This window comes from Rattus norvegicus, chromosome 6 (assembly GCF_036323735.1).
Source record: "Rattus norvegicus strain BN/NHsdMcwi chromosome 6, GRCr8, whole genome shotgun sequence".
Taxonomy (NCBI): Eukaryota; Metazoa; Chordata; class Mammalia; order Rodentia; family Muridae; genus Rattus; species Rattus norvegicus.
In genome coordinates this window covers 101,815,330-101,842,286 of record NC_086024.1, presented here as the reverse complement: position 1 = coordinate 101,842,286, position 26,957 = coordinate 101,815,330, and the positions used below count along the sequence as shown (strand labels likewise).

The 26,957-nt window shown below is 38.8% G+C and overlaps 1 protein-coding gene and 1 non-coding gene across 5 annotated transcripts in view; both read right to left on the bottom strand.

The window, feature by feature from the left end:
* The window catches only part of Fut8 (fucosyltransferase 8), a 227,431-nt gene that overhangs the window by 67,498 nt on the left and 132,976 nt on the right, over positions 1 to 26,957 (bottom strand). For all 4 annotated transcript variants that reach the window (NM_001002289.2, NM_001412189.1, XM_039112660.2 and 1 more), the window contains one exon: positions 12,896 to 13,010. In NM_001002289.2, the coding sequence (NP_001002289.2) occupies positions 12,896 to 13,010 (115 nt within the window). The remainder of the gene's footprint in view (positions 1 to 12,895; positions 13,011 to 26,957) is intronic.
* Positions 13,523 to 13,626, bottom strand: LOC120093306 (U6 spliceosomal RNA). The gene has a single exon (XR_005486412.1). It is a non-coding gene; the product is annotated as a U6 spliceosomal RNA (small nuclear RNA).

Below are 26,957 nucleotides of genomic sequence, written 5' to 3'. Positions count from 1 at the left end.
GAAGTCCTAAGGGCCAGCAGAATGAATGAAAATACGCAACCTTGGGAGGTGGGGTCACCCTCTACAAAGTCCCAGAGACCTCGGAAGTGAGAGAATCTCAAGACTCAAAGAAAGGGACCTTGGACGAAATGCCCAACAGTAGGGAGCGAGAACTTGTGGAGTCTACCTCCAGTAGAAAGTCAAAGCATCTGGTAGAGGGATGGGGTTGCAATCCCACAGCCAGGAACTCTGACATTAAGTTATTCCTGTCTGGAAGACCTACAGGGACAAAAATGGAGAGGAGACTTGGAGGGAAAGATGTCCAGTGACCAGTCGAAATACGGACCTACGTCAGGGGTTGGCTCTGTTGTCTGATACTATTCCTGATGCTGTGGTGTGTTCACAGACTGGAGCCTAGCATGGCTGCCCTCCAAAAAGCCCTATGAGCAGCTGACTGAGATGGAGGTAGATACTTGCACCCAGCCAATGATATGAAGCCGGGGACTCTTGTGGTTGAGCTGTGGGTAAAGCTGGAAGCGGCTGAGGAGGAGGGCGACCCCATGAAAAGAACAGCAGTCTCAATGAACCTGGACCTCCAAGATCTCTCCATACTGACTGGTCTGAGGCCCCTGACAAGTATACAGTGGAGGACTCCCTGGCCTGGCTTATGTGAGAGAAGACAAACCTAGCCCTGGAGAGATTCAGTATCCCAGGGAGTGTAGAGGCCAGATGGGGCGTGGCGGTGTGGGGACATCTTCTTGGAGACAGGGAAGGAGGAATGGGATAGGAAACTATTGGAGGGCAGAACAGTTGGGGATAGCAACTGGACTGTGAGGAAAGATTAAACATCATCATCATAATAACAATAATAGTGCTACTAATAATAATTAATAATATTATAAAAAGAATGTACCAGAGACCTGGGAGGTGAGAGACACTCAGGACTCAAAGGGAAGGACCTTAGATGAAATGCCCAAAAGTGAGAAGAAGGAACTTGTAGAGTCCACCTCCAGTAGAAAGACAGGCATCAAATGGAGGAATGGGGTTGCCATCCCACAGTCAAACTCTGACCCAGAATTACTCCTGTCTGAAAGAACTGCAGGGACAAAAATGGAGAAGAGACTGTGGGAAAGGGGGTCCAGTGACTGGACCAAATTGGGATCCATCTCAAGGGAAGGCTCCAAGGCCTGACCCCATTACTAATGCTATGGTGTGATTAAAGACAGGAGCCTAACAGGGCTGTCCTCTGAGAAGCCTGACAATCAGCTGACTGAAGTAGAAACAGACACTTACACCCAACCAATGGACTGAAGCCAGGGACCCCTGTGGTTAAATCAGGGAAAGGCTGAAAGAAGCTCAGGAGGAGGGTGACCCTTAGGAAGACCAACAATCTCAACTAACCTGGACCCCCAAGATCTCTCAGACACTGAGCCACCAGGCAGCATACGGGAGCTAGTCTGAGGACCCTGACACATACAGCAGGGACTGCCTGATCTGGTCTGAGTGAGCGAAGATGCACCTAACCCTCTAGAGACCTGAGGCCCCAGGGAGTGGGGAGGCCTGGAGGATGGACTGGAGGTAGGAGTGGGGACATTCTCTTGGTGACGGCAGGGAGGAGTTTTGGGATGGGGATGAGGAACTGTGGGTGGGCGGACCAGACAGAGAATAACAGCTGGACTGTTAAAAAAAATTAAAGATAAATATTTCTAAAAAGGGAAAAAACAGATATTTTACAGAAATATTAAGCATTTATTATATTAATGAACGCTGGCTGAGGTATCTGACAGAATAAAAAATACATACAATTTTGAAATAGACAATTTGAATATTCTGGTATTGTGGTAGATCAAGAAAGAATTAAGGAATTGAAGGCAAAAATCTACTTACAGCTGGACTGAAAGGATTCTGAATAAAATTGCAATTATTAATGTCAGTGCTTTAAAGATATAGCTTATTATATATATGAAATGCGAAGGCAAATGGAAAACAATTTTTTCTTTTAATAACAAGCTATAAATCAGATTGACAACAATGTATCCTGATAGAAAGAAACTCTATTGGAAATACACTTAAAATTATTCAATGCTGGAGAATTACTGTAAAAAACAGTTAAAATATGAGCTATAAATCATGCCTTTTCCACATGAACACGCACTGTTGCACTCTGCTTGCGCATACATGTGTTTGTGCGTGTACGTGCATGAGTGTATGTGCACGCGTGCATGCGTGCGTGTGCGTGAGGTACTGAGGATGAACCTAGGCTCTCTTGCATGCTGGGAAAGCACTCTACTACTTCTATTCTCAGCTTTCTTTTTATTTTCATCTATCTAATTAGTAGTTTGTGGTTTGTTTTTCTTTTGTTTGTTTGGGTTTTGATCTTGGCTGTGGAAGACAGACTCTCACTGTATAACTCTGGAATTTACTCTGTAGATCAGGACAGTTTCAACCCTCCTGTCACTGCCCCTGTTTATTCTTCTATTTTGAGACAAGGTCTAACTAATCTGAGTAGTCTGGCCTTCCAGGTAGACCTGCAGCTTCAGGTTCCCGAGCAGCTGAGATTCCGAGATTCCTGGCTTTTACCAAGGCTGACTATATAAGGTTTTCTGAAAAAGCCATCAATAGACATGCGAGAAGCTTCAGTTCTTTACAATAAAGACAACTGTGCAGATTTTACAATGACAAGATTAACTTAAACAAAAATCAAGACAATTACCCTAATGAAGAGCTTTGGAAGAAGAGGCTTCAGAGATTTTTTTGTTGTTCCAGTGAAGGCTTTGCCATGAACTCAAATGCATGGTTTTGCTTCAATTCAATAATTTAAAATGAGCCAAAAATGGTCTCAATTTTAAATCTCTGCCTGACAATCAATCTTTCAGTACAGGAATATTATGGAGTTAAATGAGATAGTGTAGAGTCAGAATTACTTTAATTATGCTCTTACATATTCATATAATCTGAGAGACACTATTGACTCTGTGTAAGTACAATTTGTGTATGTGGGGGCTGAGCCCAGAACCCTGTGACTGCGAAGCATGTCTTTATCACTAAGCTACATTTTCACCTAAATCACAGATTTTTTTGCAATTTAAGATTTTCCCCATACACAAATAAATAAAAGCTTCTTTAAGTGCAAATTTCACTCACAATATTTTTATAATTGACCAAAATATTATAAAAATGGTTAAATAAGGAACAAATAAAAGCATGCAGTCAATATAAACAGAATATAATATCCCCACATGTCTAAAAGAAGAAACACTCAGTAACTATTAGCTCAGTTGAACCTGTTTGAAAGAAAAGAGATGTTCACACTCACAACACTAACTTTAGAGGTGGCAAGGTAGAATTATGAATTTTGGTTTTTCAATCTACCTTTTCCAAGATGTCTTCAATACAAGAAGCAGAAAGAAACACAGGCTCAAAGCACAGAGTTGCCTACTCTTATAGGCTACTTAATTAAGAATCACAATCTACCAGCTCCAAAAAAAAGAAAAAAGAAAAAAGGAAAAAAAAAATCCCAATCCAGGGAACCTTCCACCTCCCTCTTCAGAACAGTCCTTACACTGGGAAGGCATTAAGACACAGATAGCTCCTCTTTCTAATGAAGAAAGCTTGGTAAAACGAAACCAAGTAAGTTAAATTTTATTGTGCTGTTTGTATTCTCTAATCACAAGACTATAAACAATTTTTTAAATTTGTTTGATTAAAAAGATTTGCAATATCTAGTTTGGTGTTGATAATGAAGAAAAGATTCATTAATACTGTGGTAAAAGCACTTCGTTGTATTGGAAACAAGCCAATTTCATTTCTCTAAAATTATTTTCAAAACCAATGCAGAAAATGTAATGAAGCAACTAAGAGAGCCGAAGTGCTGCATGCTGGTAATTAAAATGAAGACTCTGGGCGTAGTTAATAGCCATGAAAGTGAAAGTAGAAAACATTCTCATTTTAAAAAGACAAGATTGGAAATCACTGGCTTTAGCCATATTAAACAGGAATCTTTCCCCGCTGAGTTGAGATGGTCTGCAGCAGGTGTCCCTTCCACCCTTGCAGCAAAGAACAATCTGTTCTAAGTTGTCAGTGCACTCCGATAGCTCAGGCCCAAGCAGGCTACTAAGTGCTTCAAGAAATCAATTTCCCTGTGGTATTCTGTAAAATTTAAGTGTGGAAACTTAGTGAAGAAAAGATATCAAGATACACAGTTGAAAAGATAGCAAAATACATAGTTTATAAACAGACTGGCACTCTACATCAAAGGTAGACAGTTACTGTTTGGTATAAAAGAAATTTGTTGACTTTGTTAAGTAACAATGGGCTTATTTTACACATTTTTTAAAAGACTTTAGCTCTTTGCCTACATGTCTCTATCAAATATTTTAAGTCAGTTTTTAAAAGAAATTCCTAAATATCTAATGTAATTCTTTGCTGCTGCTCTAGGAGAGAGTTATACTATTTCTAGCTATTCCAGGTGACTTCTACAAGAGCACTGACTCAGGAGAACTCTATACCACACAGTCTTGGCAATAATTTGATCTCAGAAGGGACACAAGAAAAGGCAGAGATTAGTGAGGCATAGCCAGCCTAAGGTCCCATTGTAGTGTATGATACAAACAAAACTCTTTCCAAAAGCAGAAGAAACAACATCAACTCCTGTTCATCTTTTATAAAAATGTACACAAAAGACTACAAAAATGATAAAAATGGTATGGCAGGTTCTGGAGTTGTGCGGGTCGGGAGGCAGGAGAATAAGAAAGAAAAGGAGTGGTGGGGTAGAAGAGTGAAGCCAAGTCTATTAGCCCTGCCATAGGGAGGGTGGAAAATGAAGTAACAGCACAAGAAACTGCATGACACTTTGTTCCTGTCCAGGGATTCCTGCAAGTTTATTCTCTCATTCAGTCACATTCTCTCTCTTTGTCTCTCTACCCCCTCTTTCTTCCCTCTCCCCCTTGACCCCCATAAATAATAAAAAAGTTTTTTAAAGGTATATAAAAAAGTAAAAATATATACAGAGTCTGGAAATTAGTAGTATTGTTACACCTTTTATCTTATTTTGAAAATATACCGTAATTGAATAATATGGGTTCTCCTTGTGGGAAACTTTGTAGAAGGTAGGTACACGGTAACATATTGTAATTTACTGTGTGTTAAATTGTTTAAACATGATGTTAAAGAATTTTGAACAGTAAAAAAAAGTAAAATGAATTAGTTAGAGGACTGTCAATTATGTGAAGATAGTTTGAGAAAAGAAAGTGCTCTTAAATGCTTCTCCCCTTTAAAAAACAATATTTGAATGAGTCCAGAGAAATTTATTCTCAAAAAGCAATGGATTCTCTTTGCCACAATGTACATGTGGTCACCAGAAGGCAACCTATGGAGTCAGTTCCTTCCTTCCACTATGTGAGCCCCAGGTATTGAACTCCAGCCATGAGGGCTGATAGCAGCCTCTTTACCGACCGAGCCATCACATTAGTCTCCTATTTTAACAGTTTTTATAAGTGTTCTGATAGTAAGACCTGTGAAAACATTATTATAATCAAGATACTAACTGTTCCATCAAAACAAGCAAACAAACAAACAAACAAACAAACAAAAAAACAGAATGAAAACCCTGTGCTACCCCCTTTGACTTATGAGTGTCTGCATGTATGTGTGTGTGTGTGTGTGTGTGTGTGTGTGTGTGTCTGTCTGTCCATCTGTCTGTGTCTGTGGGTGTGCATGCACTCCTGATGCTTATAGAGGTTAGATCCCCCAGAACTGAAGTTACAGATGTTTGTAAGTTGCCATGTAGGTACTGGGAAATGAACCAGGGTCCTTTGTAAGAACAGTGAGTATTCCTAACTGATGAGCCATCTCTCCAGATCCTGTTAATCTTCCAGAGTCATGTTCTCCAGACACTGATCCCTAGAAAGCACTGACTTATTCTCTACACAAAAGTAACAACAGTACTTGCTTTTGAAGATGGCTTTTCATCAGTCAGTATGATGCTTCTGAGATCCATTCAAGTGGAGCTGCTTCATTTCATTTAGCTAATGAGCAGTACTCTATTGTGTTGCTCCCACTGCACCATAGCTTATCAGTCCTTTGGATGGGTTGACATTTGGGTTGTTTCGTTTGAAGCTATTAAAAATTGTTACTATGAGCATTGGTATATAGGTTTCTGTGTGGACACGAATATTAATTTTTCAATGAAAAAGCAAAACAAGAATGTATCTGCTGGGTCATATGGCAAACACATATATAACTAGTATAGGAAACAGGCAAACTTTCCTAGGATAACTACTATTTTACATTCCCACAAGCAATCAATAAGATCTAGTTATGTCACATACATGGTATTTTGGGGGTGGGGGTGTTGTTTCCCTTTTATCCATCCTGACAGGTGTTATCTCTTCACCTCTTTAAATTGCATTCCCTTAACAGTTACTAAACATTTTAACCTGTGCTATTTCTAATCAATATGTCTCATATAAAACTGTCTGTTGAAAAAGTGTGCCTATTTCCCAATGAGATTGTTTCTTGCTTTTGGAATGAGAGGCTGCAATACATGCTATACATAAGACTTTGATACTTGAATTGTAAAGATTTTCTTCTTCTCTGTGACTTCTCATTCTCTTAAACAGGGTAATAATTTGTAGATTAAAAACTTTTAGTATTGATATTGCATAGGAATGGTGAGAAATTAGTATTTCTTCAAATATTTTCTTTAATCTTCCATCCCAATTTCTCTTCTGGGCTTAAGGATGAAAATATAAACATATTTTGTTCCTGTTCCAAGTGCCTCTAGGCGCCTGCCAACTCCTCCTGTCTCCATTCACTGCTGCTCCGGTGGCTGAACTTGTGCTGCTTTAGCTCCCAGTGCATCAGCTCTTTTCTCGGCCACAGCTACAGTACCGAGCTACTGGAAGTCACTGTGTTTTCACTATTAAAATTTCCACTCGGGCTTTTCTTCTATCATTTATTTCTTGCTCAGGCTTTCTATATTTTTTTTCACTTGTTTCAAGCCTTTAATTGTTACTGGAAAGCTTGTAGTATTACGGTTTTTGTAAAATCTTTGCAAGACAATTCCAACATCTGCCTCTTGCTATACATCTGCTGATTACCATTCATCCTTTAAATTGAGATTTTCCTGGTTCTTGGTATGATGAGACTCGACTTTCTATTTGCATCTATTTTACTAAGCAGTCACATTGTTTGGATCCACAGTGAATGTTTTTGCGATCTCTTTAAGGGCCTTGGTTCAAATGTCAATGTAACTGTTAAAATCTTCCAGCACTGTAGTGAGATCATTCTTTAACTGATCACAGGGCACGTGGGAGTATGATATTAAGATTTGTCACTAAACTGTATTTATGACATAATCAGTTTTAGAATTGTAGTATCACTTCTAACTTCTGGGGAAATTTTACAATAAGATGCTGAACAAATACACCAAAAACTGAAGAATTCCAATTGCAGCTCAGCTTACATTCAAGTAAGTTAAAAGAATAAGACATCTGTTAGGTATGTTGGTACACTCTGAGATGAACTGGGTAGGAAGTGACAATTGCAATATGACCAGTTATTCCATTTCTAGAACCACAGATGTTAACTGCTTCATATACAATTCTGCAACTTAACAATAAATTACAGAAAACTTTTTTATTATTGATAGCTAAGAAGATGTGATCAAATAAGAAATAAAATAATAACATGTAGTGAGCTATAGAAAGCATAGTGTCACAAATTCAGAAGCCCATTAAACATGTCAAGAAATATTTATTTTCTTGCCAAAAATGTCTAAACTGTGAAACCACTTTGGCAAGAACTTTGGAGGAGCTAAATTTACAGTTTACTGGAAACCATGCCTAAAGTAAACATACTACTCAAAAGTAAGATTTATAAAGACTATTGCCAAATGTCACCAAATTTAAAAATAAAGAAATAAAAGAAAATGACATAGTAATGTATGTTGAAAATTTGATAAAATCTGCAAAAAATTTACTTGACCTAGTAACTGATTTTGGCAAAATTGCAAGATATAAAATCAATGTATAAAATTCAACTGTATTTTTATATCCTTGCAATAATAAGATATGCTTATTGTAGAATATAAATAAAAATGTGAAGGATTTATGACAGTATTTTGAAAAGAATAAGGTTAGAGAAATCATACTATCCAATTTTAATACTTTCTGCAAACCTATGGTAACCTAAATGGTCTGGTATTATCAGGACTACAGTACCTGATTTTCAACAAAAGCATTAATGTAATGGGGGAAAAGCAAGTCTTTGAACGAATAGCTCAAATAAACAAGAAAATGAACCTGAATTGTTGGTTCGTATCTTAACTCCAAATATATCTCGGACCTAAATGTAACAACTCAATTATAAACTAGAATAGGAGAGGCAAATGCTCCATTTCAGAGTGCTTGCCTGGCATGCATAAAGCTCTAAATTTATTTTGCCAGCAAAATAAATAAAAAATAGGCAAATAAATAAATCTTCTAGAAGAAAACAGGAAAAAAATCTAGCTTACCTTTAGTAAAAATTTCATGAGTATAAAAGTGAAAACTAAAAATACAATAGGATTTTATAACTTAAAAACCTTTGCTCTTCAAAAGACATTGGTAAGAAAATAGAGGCTAGGGAGATGGCTCAGTAGATAGGATCATGGACTGCTCTTCCAGAGGATCCAGGTACAATTCCCAGCACTACAAGGTGACTGACACCTGCCTCTAACTGCTTTGCCCAGGAATCTGACATCATCTTTTAGACTGCAGGCCCCAAGCATGTGATGGAACATATACATATAATACAGGTAAACACCCATATCTTCCTTTCAGCAGATATAAGAAACGGTTAAGCTACAGATTGGAGGATTTCTAGATTAATAATAAAGGATTCATATCAAGAATAAAGAACCTCAATATGTCAGTCATAAGAAAACAAATATCTCAACCTCATAGGAAGAACAACAATATCAACCAACCGGACCCCCCAGAGCTCCCAGGGACTAAACCACCAACCAAAGAGTACACATGGACAGACCCATGGCTCTAGCTGCATATGTAGCAGAGGATAGCATGTTGGGCATCAATGGGAGGAGAGGCCCTTGGTCCTGTGAAGGCTCCATGTCTCAGTGTAGGAGAATGTCAGGGCAGGGAGCTGGGAAGGAGTGGGTAGGTGGAGGAGCACCCTCATAGAAGCAGGGGTGGGGAACAGGATAGGAGGTTTCTGCTGGGGAAACCAGGAAAAAGGAGATAACATTTGAAATGTAAATAAATAAAATATCTAATAAAAGAAAAGAAAAAGAAGAAAACAAATATCCCAATAAAAAGTTGACCAAAAAATTTGAACAGGTACGTCCCTAAAGAAGGTATAATGGTTAGGAAGACAGCTTAGTTGGCTTGCCTTGCTAGCATATAGACTTGAGTTTGATCCCCAAAACTGATGTGAAGAAAAGCAGGGCACAATGGTATGTCTCAAGGAAAACACAACAGTGAAAAGCACCCGAGGAGTGACATCTGATGCTGTCCTCTGCCTGTCCCAAGTGCATGTGCACTGCTACACACGTGTACCCACACAAACATGCACACAGGATAGGACACAAAGATGGTAAGTAACCAAATAAACAGGTATCCAACTACAGTGAAAAGAAAATACAAACCAAACCCATGGGTTACTATTTAAAACAAACCAAATGCTAAAATAAGATCAACTATCACACACACACACACACACACACACACACACACACACACCAAGAAAAAGAGAATGTAAATTGTATACCCCTCTCTAAAATCAGTACCAGACAGTGTCCTACAGTGTCCTACAGTTGAAAGGAGGGATGAACACAAGCCCGTTCCCTAACCAGCAGCCATCTCCAGCTGATAACCACTCGCAAATGAAGATTCAAGGGAGTCTCAGTGGGGAAACAGACTGTCTAAGGGGCGGGCTGCAGGTCTACGTGTAGATGGCTGAGGCTGCAGGTCTACGTGTAGATGGCTGAGGCTGCAGGTCTACGTGTACATGGCTGACAAAAACCAACCTCAAGGGCATCTCTGGAGACTCCTTGCTTCCCAATGTCATGTCAGGATTCTTTCTCTCCTTTATGTTTAACTTTATTTGTTTTTTTTTTTCCTGCATGTATATTATGGCTTCAGGTTTTGTGTTTTTACGGGATTCCTTAATTGTGCCAATGCGTGGATCTCTGCATCTATACCTGTTGCTTATGCCTATAGGGAGGTCTTTTCCTTCTGTTTGTTTTTGCTTTATCTTATTTTATTTTTATTATGATCTCTCAGATGCTTGTTTTCTAATGAGAGACAGAAAGGAAACAGACATAGATGGGGGGGGGGAGTGGGGAGGAACTGGGAGGAGCAGAGGGAGGGGAAACCATAATCACGGTATATTATATGAAAAACATCTATTTTCAATTAAAAAAGAAGAAGAAAAACATACTACATACAATATTTTAAGTACTGGTGTAATTGTTATAGAATATTTAGATTCATGAGCAGCAAAGATTAGAATTCTGAGAATTGTGCTGAATAGATATCTAAGTATCTCCTGTATCACGTCACACACATTAAGAATCAGAGGAGGTATAATAAATTAGATTTTCAATAAAGGTGATGAAGCTAAAACTATCACTGATATTTTCTTTATCTATTAATTGTTGAAAATACCAAATTCCTGAGCACGTGAATTATTACAAAAAGCAACTTATTACGGAAAACAAAAGTATTGTGAACGTGTCCACTTCTGTAATTGTTCATTTGGGATGCAAGACAAAGGAAGAATGAGGGAAAATCTGATAAACTTTCCTCAATCTGAAAAAAATACATCCTTCTCTTTATGTATTAAAAAAAAAAAACGAATGAAAGTATAAACCCACGTAAACATTTGTAGACAGATGTTCAAGAGTTTATTCATCATAGCCTCAAACTGGAGATAATTAAATGTCTCTCAAAAGGCAACAAACAAACAAATAAACAAACAAACAGTGGTGCATCCACAAATGTAGTATGACTCATAGTTAAAAGTAATGAAATATTGATATATACAATGTGACCCAAAGAGTAGATTTTTAAAAAGAGAGAGAGAAAATAAAGCAAGTGGCAGGTACTTGTTACAGTGTACTGAGCTGATGCTGACCTGACCATAGTTTAAATACAGTGGCTGGAAGTTTAATAAGTATGTGGAAGCTCACAAACCAGTTATTTCTATTTTATTAATAAAGGAGATGATGGTGCGGTGCCACCATCTGTCCACAGCTCAATGAATGAAGATCTAGTTGATAGGAGATAATTATCACTCCCCTGTAGGAAATAAAATGGTTCTCATTCTGCAGACTCCACTAATCAATGGTCTTGGGAGTATGAGACTAAGAGAACATGCCAACACCAAGTTGGTTTTTAGTGACCCCCTAAACACTTGATTGACCCATTTATTTGTATGAAAACAGATGCTTAGCATATACAGAAGCATGCCATGGTCTGTCCCTTTGCTTCCAATCTTTTTTTTAAAAAAAAAAAACAAATTAATTATTTTTATTTTGTGAGCATTGGTGTTTGAGGGTGTCACACTTCATGAAACTGAACTGCAGACAGTTGTGAGCTGCATTGTGGTTGCTGGGAATTGAACCCAGGACCTTTCGAAGAGCAGCCCGTGCTTTTAACCACTGAGCCATCTCTCCAGCTCCCACTTCTAATCTTAAAGGGTTCTTGTAGATAGAAACTATACTATCATAGAATTACAAAAGGATTGAGTGAAGGACACTTATGTTTATTTCAACTTAAACCATTTCTTATTTCATTTTAAATGTCTCTATTAACTCACTGTTTTTTCCTCAAAGCAATTTTCTCCCAACTTATTGCCAGTTGAAGATGTTTCCATTGCCAGCATTTCAGCTTCTTCAATTACTTAGAAATGTCTACTGATTCTATTTCTCTAGTCTCTCCAAGTTTGTCTCCACTCCCAAAGCAAACTCTCAACACTTCTCAAATTCATCCTGCCTGTGCTACAATCTCCTTGTCCTACATGGCTTTTGCTGCTTCTAGTCTCTCCAAATACTAATATAGTTCAACTAATATACTACTTTTAGGTTCTGTCATTTGTTGTTCCTTTTGTGTACAAAAACTGTTCTAAAACTAGGTTGTCATTAGCTTACTGTGGCTCAGGGCCCTGGGTTTAAACCCTAGCACTGGGAGGAGGAACAAAGAAAACCAGGATGCTGTGACACCAAAATCAGAAAGTGTCTAGAGAATGCTAACAATAAAATTTCAAAAGGTTTTCCTTACAAATTTCTAAGAGGAGATATATATATATCTCAATAAGAATTTAAAAAGGAACACATACAAAAAAGACATAAGGCCCTTAACAGCTTGATCAGTATTTACTTCTTGTCAAAATGATATCCATAAAATAAATATCTTTCAATAATCATTTAATGTTCATTTACCATATATTTTACCATCAATAATCAAGCTCTCGAACCTCTTTGCAGATTTCCATACTTGTTTTTCACATGATCTAAAACTCCACACAAACTGCAGAGTGCAGCTGGCATCTGCGATCCTGTACTAGTCTGCCTGCCCTAGGCCACTGCTCTCAACACGCGTCATCTAGCGCATCCTTTGCCTTCAGTGCTCACGGTGGAGTCAGACTTGACCACCTCACACAGTGCCAACTGCTACAGAACGCAGCCTGCTTACAACTGTGTAGTTTTTATATATGCAAACAAGTGTCTCCTTTTAGGGCAGTACTTCTATGCTCATGAGGTATAAAACTTATTTATTCTTTGAATAAATAAGTAAAGTGAGCAATTAATTTCTCAAAAAGCACCAGAAAAACTTTTAAGAAGCAAAAGTTATTTTCATTTTTTATTTTGATTTTTTTTCCACTCAAGATTTATTTCTTGCCCTAATCTTCTTACCTGGAGATAAGTTATTCTCCGCTGGACCAGCTCTGTCAGATCTTTGGCCTCTTTTTCACGCCAATCCCCTGCTCCATCTGTTTGACTGAGGTAGTATAGATCCGTCATGATAGACCTGCGGAAGTAAGCAACATGGGAAGGCCACTTATTTGTATTGTTTCGCTGGATTACACACAATCGTAAAGGAGCCAAACTGAAAGATTAATGCTCAGGTAGATGATGGTATTTGTCTTTTATTTTCCATTAAGACTATGAAACTTAATATTTAAGTCTCTACCACCCAATATTCATCCCTATAGCAAATCTTTTTTGTCAAAAAAGACACACAAATTTTCCCCACAAGCCAATCAGTCACACCATTAAAAACAAACAAACAAACAAACCAAAATATAAAGAATGCAATTCAGCAGACATGGCACTGGTGTTTGAATAATACCACTGTGTCCTCACTTACCGCTTCATAACCTCTCTTAACATTCCACTCTGAGCAACTAGGAAAAGATTAGAGGGAAAACTTGACATAAATCTCACACAAAGTCCTAAATAACAAGACACTAACGAATTCTCTCTTTAAAGTAGCAGGTACTACGATTTTAAGTTGTGTGACTCTCTGCTGCTTTTGTTTTTGAAAGTATGTAATGTTTCATAAATGTTCATGTCACCCTTGTGCAGAGGCCTTGCTAATGTCTGTATCATTCCAGTTTCAGTATGCCTGCTGCCAAAGGGAACATTCTTTGTTACTTATGTAGCAGTAAAGTTGCCTTAAGCAATAAGTAACTAAATAGGTGTGGCTCTGTTCCAATAAAACTTTATTAACCAAAGTAGGAAAATAGCCAGATTTTGCCCTTGGGCCATAATTTGCTGTTCTCTCATCAAAACTAATGTAATGATTAAGATTCTTTCTCACTCTGGAGCCATCAGTAATTTGGGTCATAACATGTTAGATTTCCTTGCAATAAATTAAAATACCCTGTAAACTATAAAGAGATAGTTTAGAACTTGTAGACATGGTTTTATCTATATTACAGTAAATAAAACCAATGGCTTTCACTTAGTACAAAAGAAAGTAAAAAGTCATCCCTCTTTCTCTAACAAGCCCCAAACAATCTGTCACCAAATAAATATATAACCAATTACTGACTATTAATCTCTATCAGTAATGCTATTGACTAAGCTACCATCCTCCCACACCGGAATTATTATAGTGGCTTTCTGACAATTCTCCCAGCTTCCAACCTTGCCTATGTATAGTTTATCGATAGTGCTCAGATTAATAATCAAATAACACTTCTGTTTGCACTTAACATTGGGTTAACCTTTCAAATCACTCAGGAGTCAAGGCCAAAGTCACTATTTTGCCTTATAAGATTCCATACACCATAGTCTATCATTTCATCTGATCCCTTCCCAATGGCGTCATTGTTTATTTTATTTCAGTCACAGAACCAACCAAATATCCTTCAAATATTTGTTCACATGTCACCTTCTCCATGAAGCTTTCCTAGGTTAACCTACTTTTAAATAGCCAGCATCCTAGCACCCTCCCTCAGTTTGGCTCCCTCCCCTTTCCCACTTTTTCCCTCTGCATTCCCTCCTTCCATTTATGGGTCCTGATTCTAGAAACTCACAGAAAGTAGCTTTATAGCATTTACCTTGAGTATGAAAACCACAGAATAATAATTATACAACAAAGAAGAAGGAGTTACTGGATAGGTATGGCAGGAATATGTGGTAAGGAAAACTAGGCACAAAAACCTTCCAGTATTCAGTCCCCCCGTAAGACCCTGAAGAATAGGACTGACCAATCAGAAGGATTCATTTAACAAGTAATGAAATGAGTCAACAACTGTGACTTAATTATCTAGGACTGAGTCTTGGTAATTCTTATTTCTGGTTCTTAATTAAATGTTAGATCCCTTAGTAAATAAACACTGGCAACTCAGAGAAAACCATTTGGGCGATGAATGATCATACGTGATAACACACTTGATAAAAAACAATTATTGATTTGAAAATGACAATTAAAATCTTAAATACAGTTTAGACTATTCAGCCTAGGTTAGCAGAATGGCTCTGAGTGTGCTTTGAAACAATGGGTTACTGTCAAAGGATTTTAGGCCTTTATTGGTATTAATGTTACCTACTCACAGGGCACTTTGAAGCTTAGCTATTACCATTTTCACCCTTTTTTTTTAACACCATAAGAGTCTAAAATATACTTTTATAAATTTTTATATTTGTTATTCTTATTTAAGATTAAAAATAATTTTTATATATTTTAACTGCCCTTTTTAACAAATCAATCTGCTATGTTACACACTGAGAACAGCCTCAAATATATTTTTTTCATATTATCAAACTGAGCTCCCTCTGAAATATAGCCCACAATACTCTTTTTCTATTGTTGTTGTTGTTACTGAGTTAAAGTTACTACTTTCCATGGCCTGGTGTGTTCTTTGAGTGTCCCTAAGGGTCCATTGTGATTAAAGTCTTAAATCTTCAGGGTAGGGCATTGGGAGGTGGTAGAATGGGAAGGAGTTATCTTAAAAGAGGTCCTAAGTTCTTGGTTGAGGAGCGCCCTCAAAAGAAGCTGTGACCACATTCATATTCATAGTATGTCTCTCTCTCCCTCCTTTCTACCTTCCCTCCCACCCTCTCTCTCTCTCTGCCTCTCTAAGCCTTTCCCTCTTCCTGCCTCTCTCCTCTCTCTCTCAGACTACCAGTTTGGCTATGTAAGCTCTTCCACACATGTCTCCACCATAATGTATGGTGAAGACTTCTGCTGGAACTGAGCCGGGCAGGCACAAGCCTAAAAACAAGTCTCTTACCTTTATAAAATTGGCTATTTCCAGATACTTCACTGTGGTAACGCAAACCTGCTTAACATACTGACCACATGGAATTATGATTTGAACTGAAAAGCACAGAAATCTTTAACTCTTATTGTGCTTTAAAGTTCAGTTGGAAATTTACAATATTTTCCCAGTTTTACAAACCTCGGTCACAACTCGTAGTGCTATATATCTCACAGGCTTTCCAACATCCATTCACTTCCCCATTGCAAAGCTCAGTGTTAAATAACGGTGTTACTGCTGATGATAAAGCACAGTAGGATAAAAACCCAATCTATTAGCAAATTATGCCTAGCTTTAAAATTAAAATGAACATGTGTGCATATGTACATGCTTAGGGGGAAAGCAGTGAGGTTTTTTTTTTTTTTTTTGATATTTATAGCTTCTAGTGGGAAAAAACACACTACGCCTAATTTTGAAGAAAGTCTATAAAAACTGTTGTGGCTTAGGCTTTCTCTTCTTTATTTATGTATTTTTTCTTTAACACAGGTTCCAGCAATGTAGTTAGCCTGGCTTCAAACTTTTGCCTTTCTTGTATCTGTCTCTGTAGAGTGCTGGGGTATGGGCATTTGCCTCTACACCTGGCTATGGTTTCTGGTCTTAGAAATCAACAATTCTGTACCACCAAAAATGAAAGCAGAGTTATGAATTTCTTAATGAATTGCTAAATTTAAAAAGCAGTTTATTTTTAAACCTATTTATAATGGTACTAAGTCTTGGCAATTCATTTTATCCCAACCTGTGTGGAATCCAAAATGATCAAATGACTAGATGACTAAACAGAAGAAAAGTGCTCAGTATCATTTGACATAGGGAAATGCAAATAAAACTATGATGTGACAATCATTCCAACTCCAATTAATATGATACGCACGCACACGCGCACACACACACACACACACACACACACACACGCACATTCACAAGGATTTAAAGAAAAAGAACTCTCGGACACTTGCTAGAAATACTGTTCATATGATCCAGTTATCTCACTCCTAAGTACATATCTGGTATCTGTAGGAATATAATCAGCATATCAAAGAAATATCTGCATGCCCATGTTTATTGCTGCATTAGTAACAATAACTAAGAAACAGGATCAGTCTAGATGCACATCCTTAAGGAAGGATGTGTGGAAACAAGTGTCTTAGTCATGGTTTCTACTGCTGCAATGAAATGCCATAATCATCACAAGTTAGGAGAGGAAAGGGTTTATTTGACTTAAATATCCCAAGTCACAGTTCCTTAAGGGAAGCCAAGGCATGAACTCAAGTGGGCAGGAAACTGAAGGCAGGAAACGGGAAGCCGGAGCTGAAGCCATGAAGAACTGCTGCTTACTGGTTTGCTCAGCCTACTTTTTCTTAGAACACCCAGGACAACTAGCCCAGGGGTGGCACCACCCAGAATGGGCTGCCCCCTCACCTCACCTCACCTCACCTCACCTCACCTCACCTCACCTCACCTCACCACATCAATCACTAATTTACAAACTGTCCCACTGGTTTACCTGCAACCCGATCTTCTGGAGGCATTATCTCAGTTGAGATTCCCTCCTGTCAGGTGAAGCTGACATAAAACTAGCCAGCACAGTAAGATACTGTAAATGGAAAATAAAAAAAAACTTCCTTACTTTTTCATTGATGACATAATTGAGACAGACTAGACAACTGCTTCCCTACTGAAATAGGAGTGATCCTTCGAGGGCCAAAAGAACGAATCGAAATGTGCAGCAGTTGGGGTAGGGGGGACAGAGGGAACAGAGACTTCGTATGTGAGAGGCTACCAGGACTCAATGGGGATGACATTAGCCAAAATACCCAACAGTGGAACAGTGGAGAGGTGGAACCAGAAGAGACCACCTCAGTAGATAGATATGGGCCCCAGCTGAGGCAGGGGGCCACCCACCCATCTTCAAAATTTTTAGCCCAGAATTATTCCTGTCTAAAGGGAATACAGGGACAAAAATGGAGCAGAGACTAAAGGAAAGTTCACCCAGTGACTGGCCCAACTTGGGATCCATCCCACGCACACACACCAAATCCTAACACTATTACTGAGGCCATATTGTGTGTGTAAAAAAAGCCTGGGGTGGCTGTCCTCTGGGAGGCTCCATCAGCAAGTGACTGAGACAAATGCAGATACTTGCAGTCAACCATTGGATTGAGGTCAGGGAACCCTATGGAAGAGTTAGAGGAAGGACAGACTGAAGGAGCTGAAAGGGATGGCAATCCCATAGGAATAACAAAAATGCCAACTAACCCAGACTCCTCAGAGCTCCCAAAGAGGAAGCCGAAAGGCAAGGAGCATACAGAAACAGGTGCAGCAGAGCACTGCCTTATTTGGCCTCAGCAGGGAGGATGAGCTTAATCCTGTGGAAATTTGATGCCTCAGGGAAGAGGGATGCTGGTAAGGAGAAGTGGGGGTAGGTTGGCAGGTGGGGGAGCATCCTTTCAGATGGTGTGTGTGTGTGAAGAACTCAAGGAGGGAGGGCCAGGATGGGTGCAACTTTTGGAATATCAATAAATAAAAAATAACAAAGTAAAAAACAAAGAGCACAAACGTAGCCAGCTTTTGAGATGAAGCTACAACTGAGTATTTTCATCTATAAAGAGGAGTGAAATCTTGTCAAGCTCACCAAGATGGATGGAACACTGTGTTGAGTGAAATAGGACAGATACGGAAAAGTAAGTACCACGTTTCTCTTCCACATGTGAAGGTTTTTTAAAAGTCAGCTTTAATATAAAACAGTGCTAGGTAGATGTTGAGACAGCGGAGTAGGGTATGTAAAGGGGTGGATGTAATCTCTGCACAATGTACACATACTGAAGTAACACGTGAGTCCCATTAATACCCACCATCAGCATGTTAGCATAAGAATAAGGAAGGCAATACAATCAGTCAGAATACCAGCACATCACACTACTTTCCAGCTATTTAGTTTGATTTTTAAACCCCCAAACCCCTCTCACAATCAGATACTACATTAATAAGTTAAAACAGGGAAAAAGCTAAATCTGTATTATTTCTTCAGAAACTCAACAATGTCTAGATGCTGCACTGCTACAAAATGTAGTGTTCTGCGTTAAAGACTTGAATAAAGATCAGAAGGTTGCAGCCTATTACTGGGCCTTACAGTGATTAAAAAGCATTCTGCAGAAACCCTTAGTCTTTCAGGGATTCTGCACCCGGTCTACACTCCCTATAAGATCCCCAAAGCTGGAAATTTTGCCATCTTTTGCTTTTATCATGAAAGTATCAAGAAATCTCAGTGAGTGTGTGGCTTAGTGAGCAGTGAGTATGGTGGCTTTACATAAGCCCACATCAAGGCCTAACATGTATAAGGCTAGGCAAGATTAGATACCTGCAAACTGGGGGTACAGATGCCCGATGACAATGAGTACATTAGAGCAGACTTTAGAGTCAGCCAGCTATGAGCAAATGATGTCTATGTTTGTGCTATTGCACTTCCCAGAGGGATTCTTCTATTTTCATAATCATAAAACTTTTATGTGAAAAGGGAGGGTGACTAGTCTGTCTTAAATTTGCCATCAGGGAAACTATAACACAGAAGGTTTTTTATTTATTTCTGATTCAAAATGCTAAAACATAAAAACTTCCCTCAAGGGCCAGTACAGTTATAATTCATACAAGAATAATCTGAAGGTGAAAATTCAACATTCAAGATAAACTTGAGTAAGAGAGATTGCTGCAAAGTCTAGTCCCTGGGTAAATATGGTTCACGGACAAGAAAAATTACCTGAAACTTGTCTAAACTCGCTGTGCTGGTTGGTCATTTTCATTATCTGTTTCATTAGATTTAGAAGCATCAAGTCAATGAGGGTATTTTTAAAAAGGCTTGACTGCAGATTCAAACAAGGGTAGGCAGCACCTTTCTGTGTTAGAGTTCCAGACCGAATAAAAAGGAAAAAGCAAGTGGAGCCCCTGCATTCCTGTCTGCCTCCTGCCTGCAAACAATGTGACCTGCATCCTAACACCCTTGCTACCTTGAGTTTCCTGCCAGAGCAGACTGTACTCTCAAACTAAGAATCAAAATCAACTTTTGGTCTTTAAGTTGTTTCTTGTCAGGTAGTTGCTCACAGTAATAAGGAAAGTAACTGATACAGTGACCTCATTTCTCCTGGTCCAAGAATAGCTAAAAAATAGGGTCAGAGTAACTTTCTTATCCATCAGAGATACATTTGGAAGTGCCCATCCAGTGGATGCTTGAAACTACATGCAGTACCAATTTTTCCAATACATACCAACTCACAGCAATGTTTAATTTATAGATAATACATAGTAAGAAATTAGTACGTCTACCTCTGCATTTTGCTAAGCAAAGCAAGGACTACAACACTGTAATAGCCCACCTGGTAACAGAGATAGCTAGTAGGTTGACTGGCGGTTAGCATATGCAGTATAGATTGAATATACAAAGAGATTATTCACATCCTGGCAAGATGGTATGAGATCTCACTGTACCACTTGGAATGATATGCAATTTAAAACGTGTAAATTGTTTATTTCTGGAATTTTCCATTTAGTAATTTTAGACTGTGGTTGACAAAGGCTAATAGACTAGAAAGCAAACAACAGATAAGTGGGGACTACTGTAACTCTGCTTACTTCAAAGGGTTATTGAACTAATAAGGTGGCTGTCCTGAAAATGAAGACACTTTATCACTAGTGATTAGCATATAGACAGTCCTTGGTAAATCATTAGTTTCAATATGCAAATTGTTCTTCAGTTTGGACACCCCATCCCCAAATAACAATGGGGGCAGCCAACAGAACAGTGGGTGCCAAGTGCAGTACACTCTTTCACCTTGAAGCTACTATTTAAGGGCAAGGGGGACATTCCTTGAAGAAAATGAGGAGTTAGTATTTGGTAGAGAGACTAAGTGGTAAAGTGAATGAGAACAACCTCCCATAAAAATACCTGCCTGTGCTCACAAGTACTAGGAAGAATGCTTTGTTATCACTTTAAAATATATCTGGATGTCTACAGAAAAACATTTTAGTCAAAGAAATTCAAAAGTTGAGAAGTTATAAACATTAAAGATAACGAGAATCTCAAACAAATCACATCTCAAAGAAATTAAGATTGTTCCTACTCTGTGTGTTTGTGAGTGTGTGTGTGTGTGTGTGTGTGTGTGTGTGTGTGTGTGTGTGTAAGAGAGAGAGAGAGAGAGAGAGAGAGAGAGAGAGAGAGAACACATACAAAGATCTGGTCTGAAGAACTCTTAAAACTTAACATTTCAAGAGTAGAAACACCAATTCTTAAACCTTCCAAAGTCAGTGGTAACAAAACAAAGTTACTAGGCTATAACAGCTATAATTAAAAAAAAAAATCTTACAATGTATGAGCCTTTAGCCTATCAATCTTTCCCTATCATTAGACAGATAACTATATCCCTTATCTCTAAAGTCCTTTTCCAGCCTCCATAATGGCCTTTTGTCTATCAGCCAATCTCTAATCAGGACACTCAGCCATAAGTATCATTCATTATTTGCGATTAACAATGCTGCCATTACATATTACTGATAATGAGATAATACAGAGTCAGCAAGGGAGATGAGAGTGCTGCTTCCCAGATAGCTTTTTCAAGAGCTTTAGTCAACATAATTGAGAAATAGGTCATTGGCTATTTGGCTCTGGGAGCCTTCCTGTCCTTCAATTTGAAGTTCAATAACTGTTATCATTTAAAAGCAGAAAGAAGAAGCTCCAGCAATTATTTCATAAATGGGTGTCTGGCAGGAGGAAGGAGGCAAAAGTATCAGAGTAGTAGTAATAAGTGGCATGCAGCTCTGCGGCGGTCTAAAGGGTGATGACACAAAAGCCCACGGTACCTCAGAGGGCAAGGTATAAATCTAAGCACGGAATTCACAGCACCACACAGGAAATAAAGCCACAATGGCACAAACAATCATTCCCACAGTTGCTTCCATCTCACAAGTTCAATAAAAGGGGGCTGAGTCCAGTCATGATCAATGACATAAAAACCACAAAACAAACAAAATAAGAGATACTACTTGGCTGCATTACTGTAAAACACAGTGGCAGGCGGTGACTAGAACGAACTTCACTGGAGACCCAGTGTTACTACAGCTTGAGACCAATGCAGCAGAGGATGTGCAACTTGGCAGCATACTCCTCTAAGTTCTTCATTCATACTTAAGATTTATTTATTTTATTATTTGATATGTGAGTGTTTTTCATGTATATATAAAGGTGCACTACATGTGTACCTGGTGCCCAAAGAGGTCAGAAGACTGCATCAAATCCTTTGGGACGATAGTTATAGATGGTCGTGAGCTGCCACGTGTGAGATTCCATGTGCTAGGATCAAACTCGATTCCTCCGTGACAGCAAACGGTGAGTGCCTTTCCCTTAACCACTCAGCCTATTCTATAGCCCTCTATTACTAGTTACTACCAAGTGATTACACACTTTGGTAGTAGACAACAGGACCATAGCAGTTATTAGATCATACATAACAGATTAATCAAATAAATACTGTTTTGCTAAAATTATCAGGTGAGCTAAAACCCAAATATATGCATGGTATTTGGCTTCCAGGCTATGATCTAGTTTCACATTGGGCACCATTACTGACTATAAAAAACAGAGTTTTTTTTTCCTGATTAATCCTGGAATTTAGAATAATAAACTATGGTAGTCATATTGTAGAACAGTATCAAGTAGGGAATAAAAGAACTTCTCTACTTTTCTTACTACCAACCTTAATCTCTATTTTGAAAACAGCCTTGGAAGTAGGCCCCAGCTCTTCTCAGAGCTGGCATTAGAGCAGTCCTGTCTAAACTGGTCTGTGCTCTCAGAGCCACACCTGCAGATCTTACACCTACAGCAGATCCTACAGCTATACAATGCAATACTAGGTCCTTTCAGCTGCAGCCTGATGATCCCTGCCCATCAAAGAGTCTATTATAATCCACAATTCCTTGAGATTATCCAAGGAAAGGACACAAACTGGTTGATAAAAAGATCCAACAAGAAGATGCATGTAAGAGGCTCAGTTTATAAGGATGCAGAGAGGCTGAAAGTGAGGGATGGGAGAGAAGTGAAGTAGTGGTGATAAAAGAGGAGGGGTGGCCATACCATGTAAGACAAAATGGACTGTCAGTTAAAACTGGTCACATGGGACAAACAAATTCACTTATTATAACGGAGAGGTTGCTTTATTATGAGACTGTAACATTTATATACATGCAAAACACAATAGCACATAGACAAAGTAAGTATTAGAACTAAGAAGAAACTCCCGCAGCAACAGAACTAATAACAGCAGGAGACTTGATATCTGGTTTCTTGCAATGCTCAGATCATCCTGACAGGAAATCAAAGGGGGAACAGTAGACTTTAACTCTCAGACCAAACAGAACATTCTAATAATAGTCAAAAATATGTTCTTCTGATGTACACATAAAACATTTTACAAGGTACATGATATGTTGTGCTTCAAATAAGGCTTAACAAATATAATAAAATTAAAACCATATTAAGGAGATATCATTCTCCTTTCCCTTATCCCCCCCTTTTTTCCTGAAATGGGGCTCTAACTCAGTCTTGCATATGTTAGACAAATGCTTTACCACTGGGCTATCCCCCCATTCTCATATTGGGTACTATTACTGACTATGAACAACAACAACAACAACAACAAAACAAAAACAAACAAAAAATTTTCCTGAATAATACGTGGTCAAAGAAATGAGAGGTAAATCAAGAAATTATTTTAAGACAAATAAAATGTAAACACAACAAGCTCACGCTTGGATACAGGAGTGTTAAGAACTACTGACAGTTATAAACACCTACATTTAAAAAGAAATATTTCAAACATCTCAACTCAAAACTCAAGGAACCAGAAGAAGTACAAACTAAGGTAAAGTACAAAATATGTAGATTACCAACAGTTAATATAGTCAATGAGAAGCTATAAGGAAAGATATTCAATGATTATATAACTTAATATACTTATTAACTTTTCTTGCAAATGATGTGTGTGTGTGTGTGTGTGTGTGTGTGCATGTGTGTGTATGTGTCCATCCCTGGTTCATGTGTGATGGACAGAAGACAATTTAGAAGCGTTCGTTCTCTCCTTCTAGCACATGGGTTCCAGCAATAACCCTGGATAACTCAGGTTACCAGACGTGGTTACCTGCTGAGCCATCTCACACCAGCCCTAGAAAAATCTGTTTTAAAATCCCGATGAAATAAAAAACAATTCTTACTTTCAGGAGTTCATGAATTCCTGGTGGGGCACAGTCACATAGAGTTTAATATGTGTCTACCATCACATTTAAGCCACATCTTTATCTCTGTGAGTTTGAACCCAGCCTGGTCTATATATAACCAGTTCTAGGCTAACCAGGACTATGTAATCAGATCCTGTCTTTAAAAAAAAAAAAAAAAAGTACAGCTGTGGCTCATTTGTCAGGATATTCCCTGCGCACAGTTGCAACATTTTAACACAATGCTGCAGAGCACTCATTCTCGTCTTTATCTTGCAAAGGACCCTCCAGCAGAACATACACAACACAAATAAAATCCTTCATGTCAGACAGACAGAAGGCTTGACAAATGATGAATGTCCGTGTTATATAATCCCCTCAGTGTTTTGTTTAGCTCTCAGACAACGAAGCTTAGTGGAAGGACAGATTGGGTAAACTGCTGCTGTTCGTGTTGGCAAGCGTATCTCTGATGAACTGACTTTAAGCATTTGCATTATTGAGGGTACCATACATAAACATGGTAAGAACTTTGAGGTGCCATTTTGAGACATTATTTCTAGATTTCTCTCAATAGTGTCCTACTATTTTCTTAGGGTTTAGTCATTCAGAGTAACATTCAGTAACATTTAGTAACATTCAGAGGTGAGTGGAGAGTTCATGAACATCAGGGAATCTTTCAAGTAGTTTCTCTTTTTTTTTTTTTTTTTAAAGATTCATTTTATTTACTATGTATATGAGTACACTGTAGCTGTCTTCAGACACACCAGAAGAGGGCATCGGATCTCATTACAGATGGTTGTGAACCACCATGTGGTTGCTGGGAATTGAACTCAGGACCTCTGGAAGAGCAGTCAGTGCTCTTAACCGCTGAGCCATCTCTCCAGCCCTCAAGTAGTTTCTCTTAAAGTCAAGTTTGTTTTTCAAATTTGTGACTTCCTAAAACCAAGCACTCATGATAAGATTCAATATTTTCTAGCATTTCACAGAGCAAATGTTGTAGTAACCCAGTCATGCTACCAGCTACAAAGAACAGGTTTGCCCCTGGAGATTTTTCCCTAAAGGACTTTATAAAGTCAATACATTTTTAAGGGAACAGCAGTAGTAAACATGAAATCAAAATTTGTCGTGCCCTATACTGTAAAAATGCTTTACCAGAGTACAGTTATTTCTCTAATATTTGTGTCGCTGCTTGTAACATCTAAACAAAAACAAGAGCCTGCAGGAGGTCCACAACATTACAAAAGCACCATGCCTGCCGGCCTGCCCCCTGAAAAGGGCAAACATCCTGAAGTCCTTTACCCATTTCTTCAGTGTTCTGAGAAGAACAGAAGTTACATTGTCAAGATCTGAAAGCAACTGAAGCAATCAAAGTAAAAAGGAACAACTCTACCAATTGTTTGCAGTGTAAGAGGTAACACCCACAACAGACACCAGCTTTGTCAACCATAGGCTTAGGGTAGGTACAGGAAGAGCAGAGAGTGTTGGTAGCTTAGGGATATTTCTCTAAAATCTAAAATGCCCAACAATGGGGAGATGGAACTGGAAGAGACCACCTCAGTAAATAGATATGGCCCCCAGTTGAGGCAAGGGATCAACCACCCATTTTTAGCCCAGAATTGTTCCTGTCTAAAGGGAATACAGGGACAAAAATGGAGCAGAGACTAAAGGAAAGTTCACCCAGTGACTGGCCCAACTTGGGATCCATCCCACGCACACACACCAAATCCTAACACTATTACTGAGGCCATATTGTGTGTGTAAAAGAAGCCTGGGGTGGCTGTCCTCTGGGAGGCTCCATCAGCAAGTGACTGAGACAAATGCAGATACTTGCAGTCAACCATTGGATTGAGGTCAGGGAACCCTATGGAAGAGTTAGAGGAAGGACAGACTGAAGGAGCTGAAAGGGATGGCAACCCCATAGGAATAACAAAAATGCCAACTAACCCAGACTTCTCAGAGCTCCCAAAGACGAAGCCAAAAGCCGCCGAGCACACATGAGCTGGTTTGTGGCCCTAGGAGCAGGTGCAGCAGAGCACTGCCTTGTATAGTCTCAGTGTGAGAAGATGCACTTAATCCTGTGGAAACTTTATGCCCTAAGGAAGAGGGGTAACGTGGAGGTGGATGGGTGAGTTAGGGAGCACCCTCTCAGGGTTGGGGTATGTGTGAAGAACTAGGGCAGGGGAGACCAGGAAAGAGGACAAATTTTGGAATGTAAAATAAATAAAATAATTTAATTAATAATGATGATGATGATGATTGTAGTTGTAAAAAAATGTCTAGAAGTCACAAATTTCATTTAGGGAGAAAATTTGCTAAACATATTTTAAGCCTGGTCATAATAAGACTCCATATTTAGTTCCCACTTCACAGTTATCATGGTGCAAAATATTCCCATCCAGAGTTTTTACACTGGCCTCATGAAACAGGAAGCCCACAGACTCCCTTTCAGACTGTGAGGCACACTGGCCCACTCAGCAGCACTGTGGATGCGCTCCCCCCTAAAAGTCCACTGCACTGTTCATGAGAATAGAGAAACAAGAGCAAGCTTCGCCTCCCTGAGGAATGCGTCATAATGAGGCTCTCACAGTTCTCTAGGAGGTTTGTGTGTTTTGGAACAGAACAATGAGGTAAATGTGCTCTCAAGGCCCCTTCCTAGGATATCCTAGAATCAATCCACTCCAGTAGTGCTTAAAGAGTATCAGAGAGGCATTCAGGGATTATTGTCAAGCTCATGCCCTTCCACACAGATGAAGTCTTTTGCCATAAGAATCAAATTTTCAGATGAAGATATTAAGTCTGTTCTCCTCTTCCAAGTTGGATGTCTTCACCCTGATGGACATCCCCTTCTTTGCAATTCATCTTTCAGCAACTGCTGTTTACAATTGGGTCTTCATCAGAAATCTCAATTGTATTCTGTTTCATTGCCCTGACTTCAAATCCACTCAAGCCTTTTA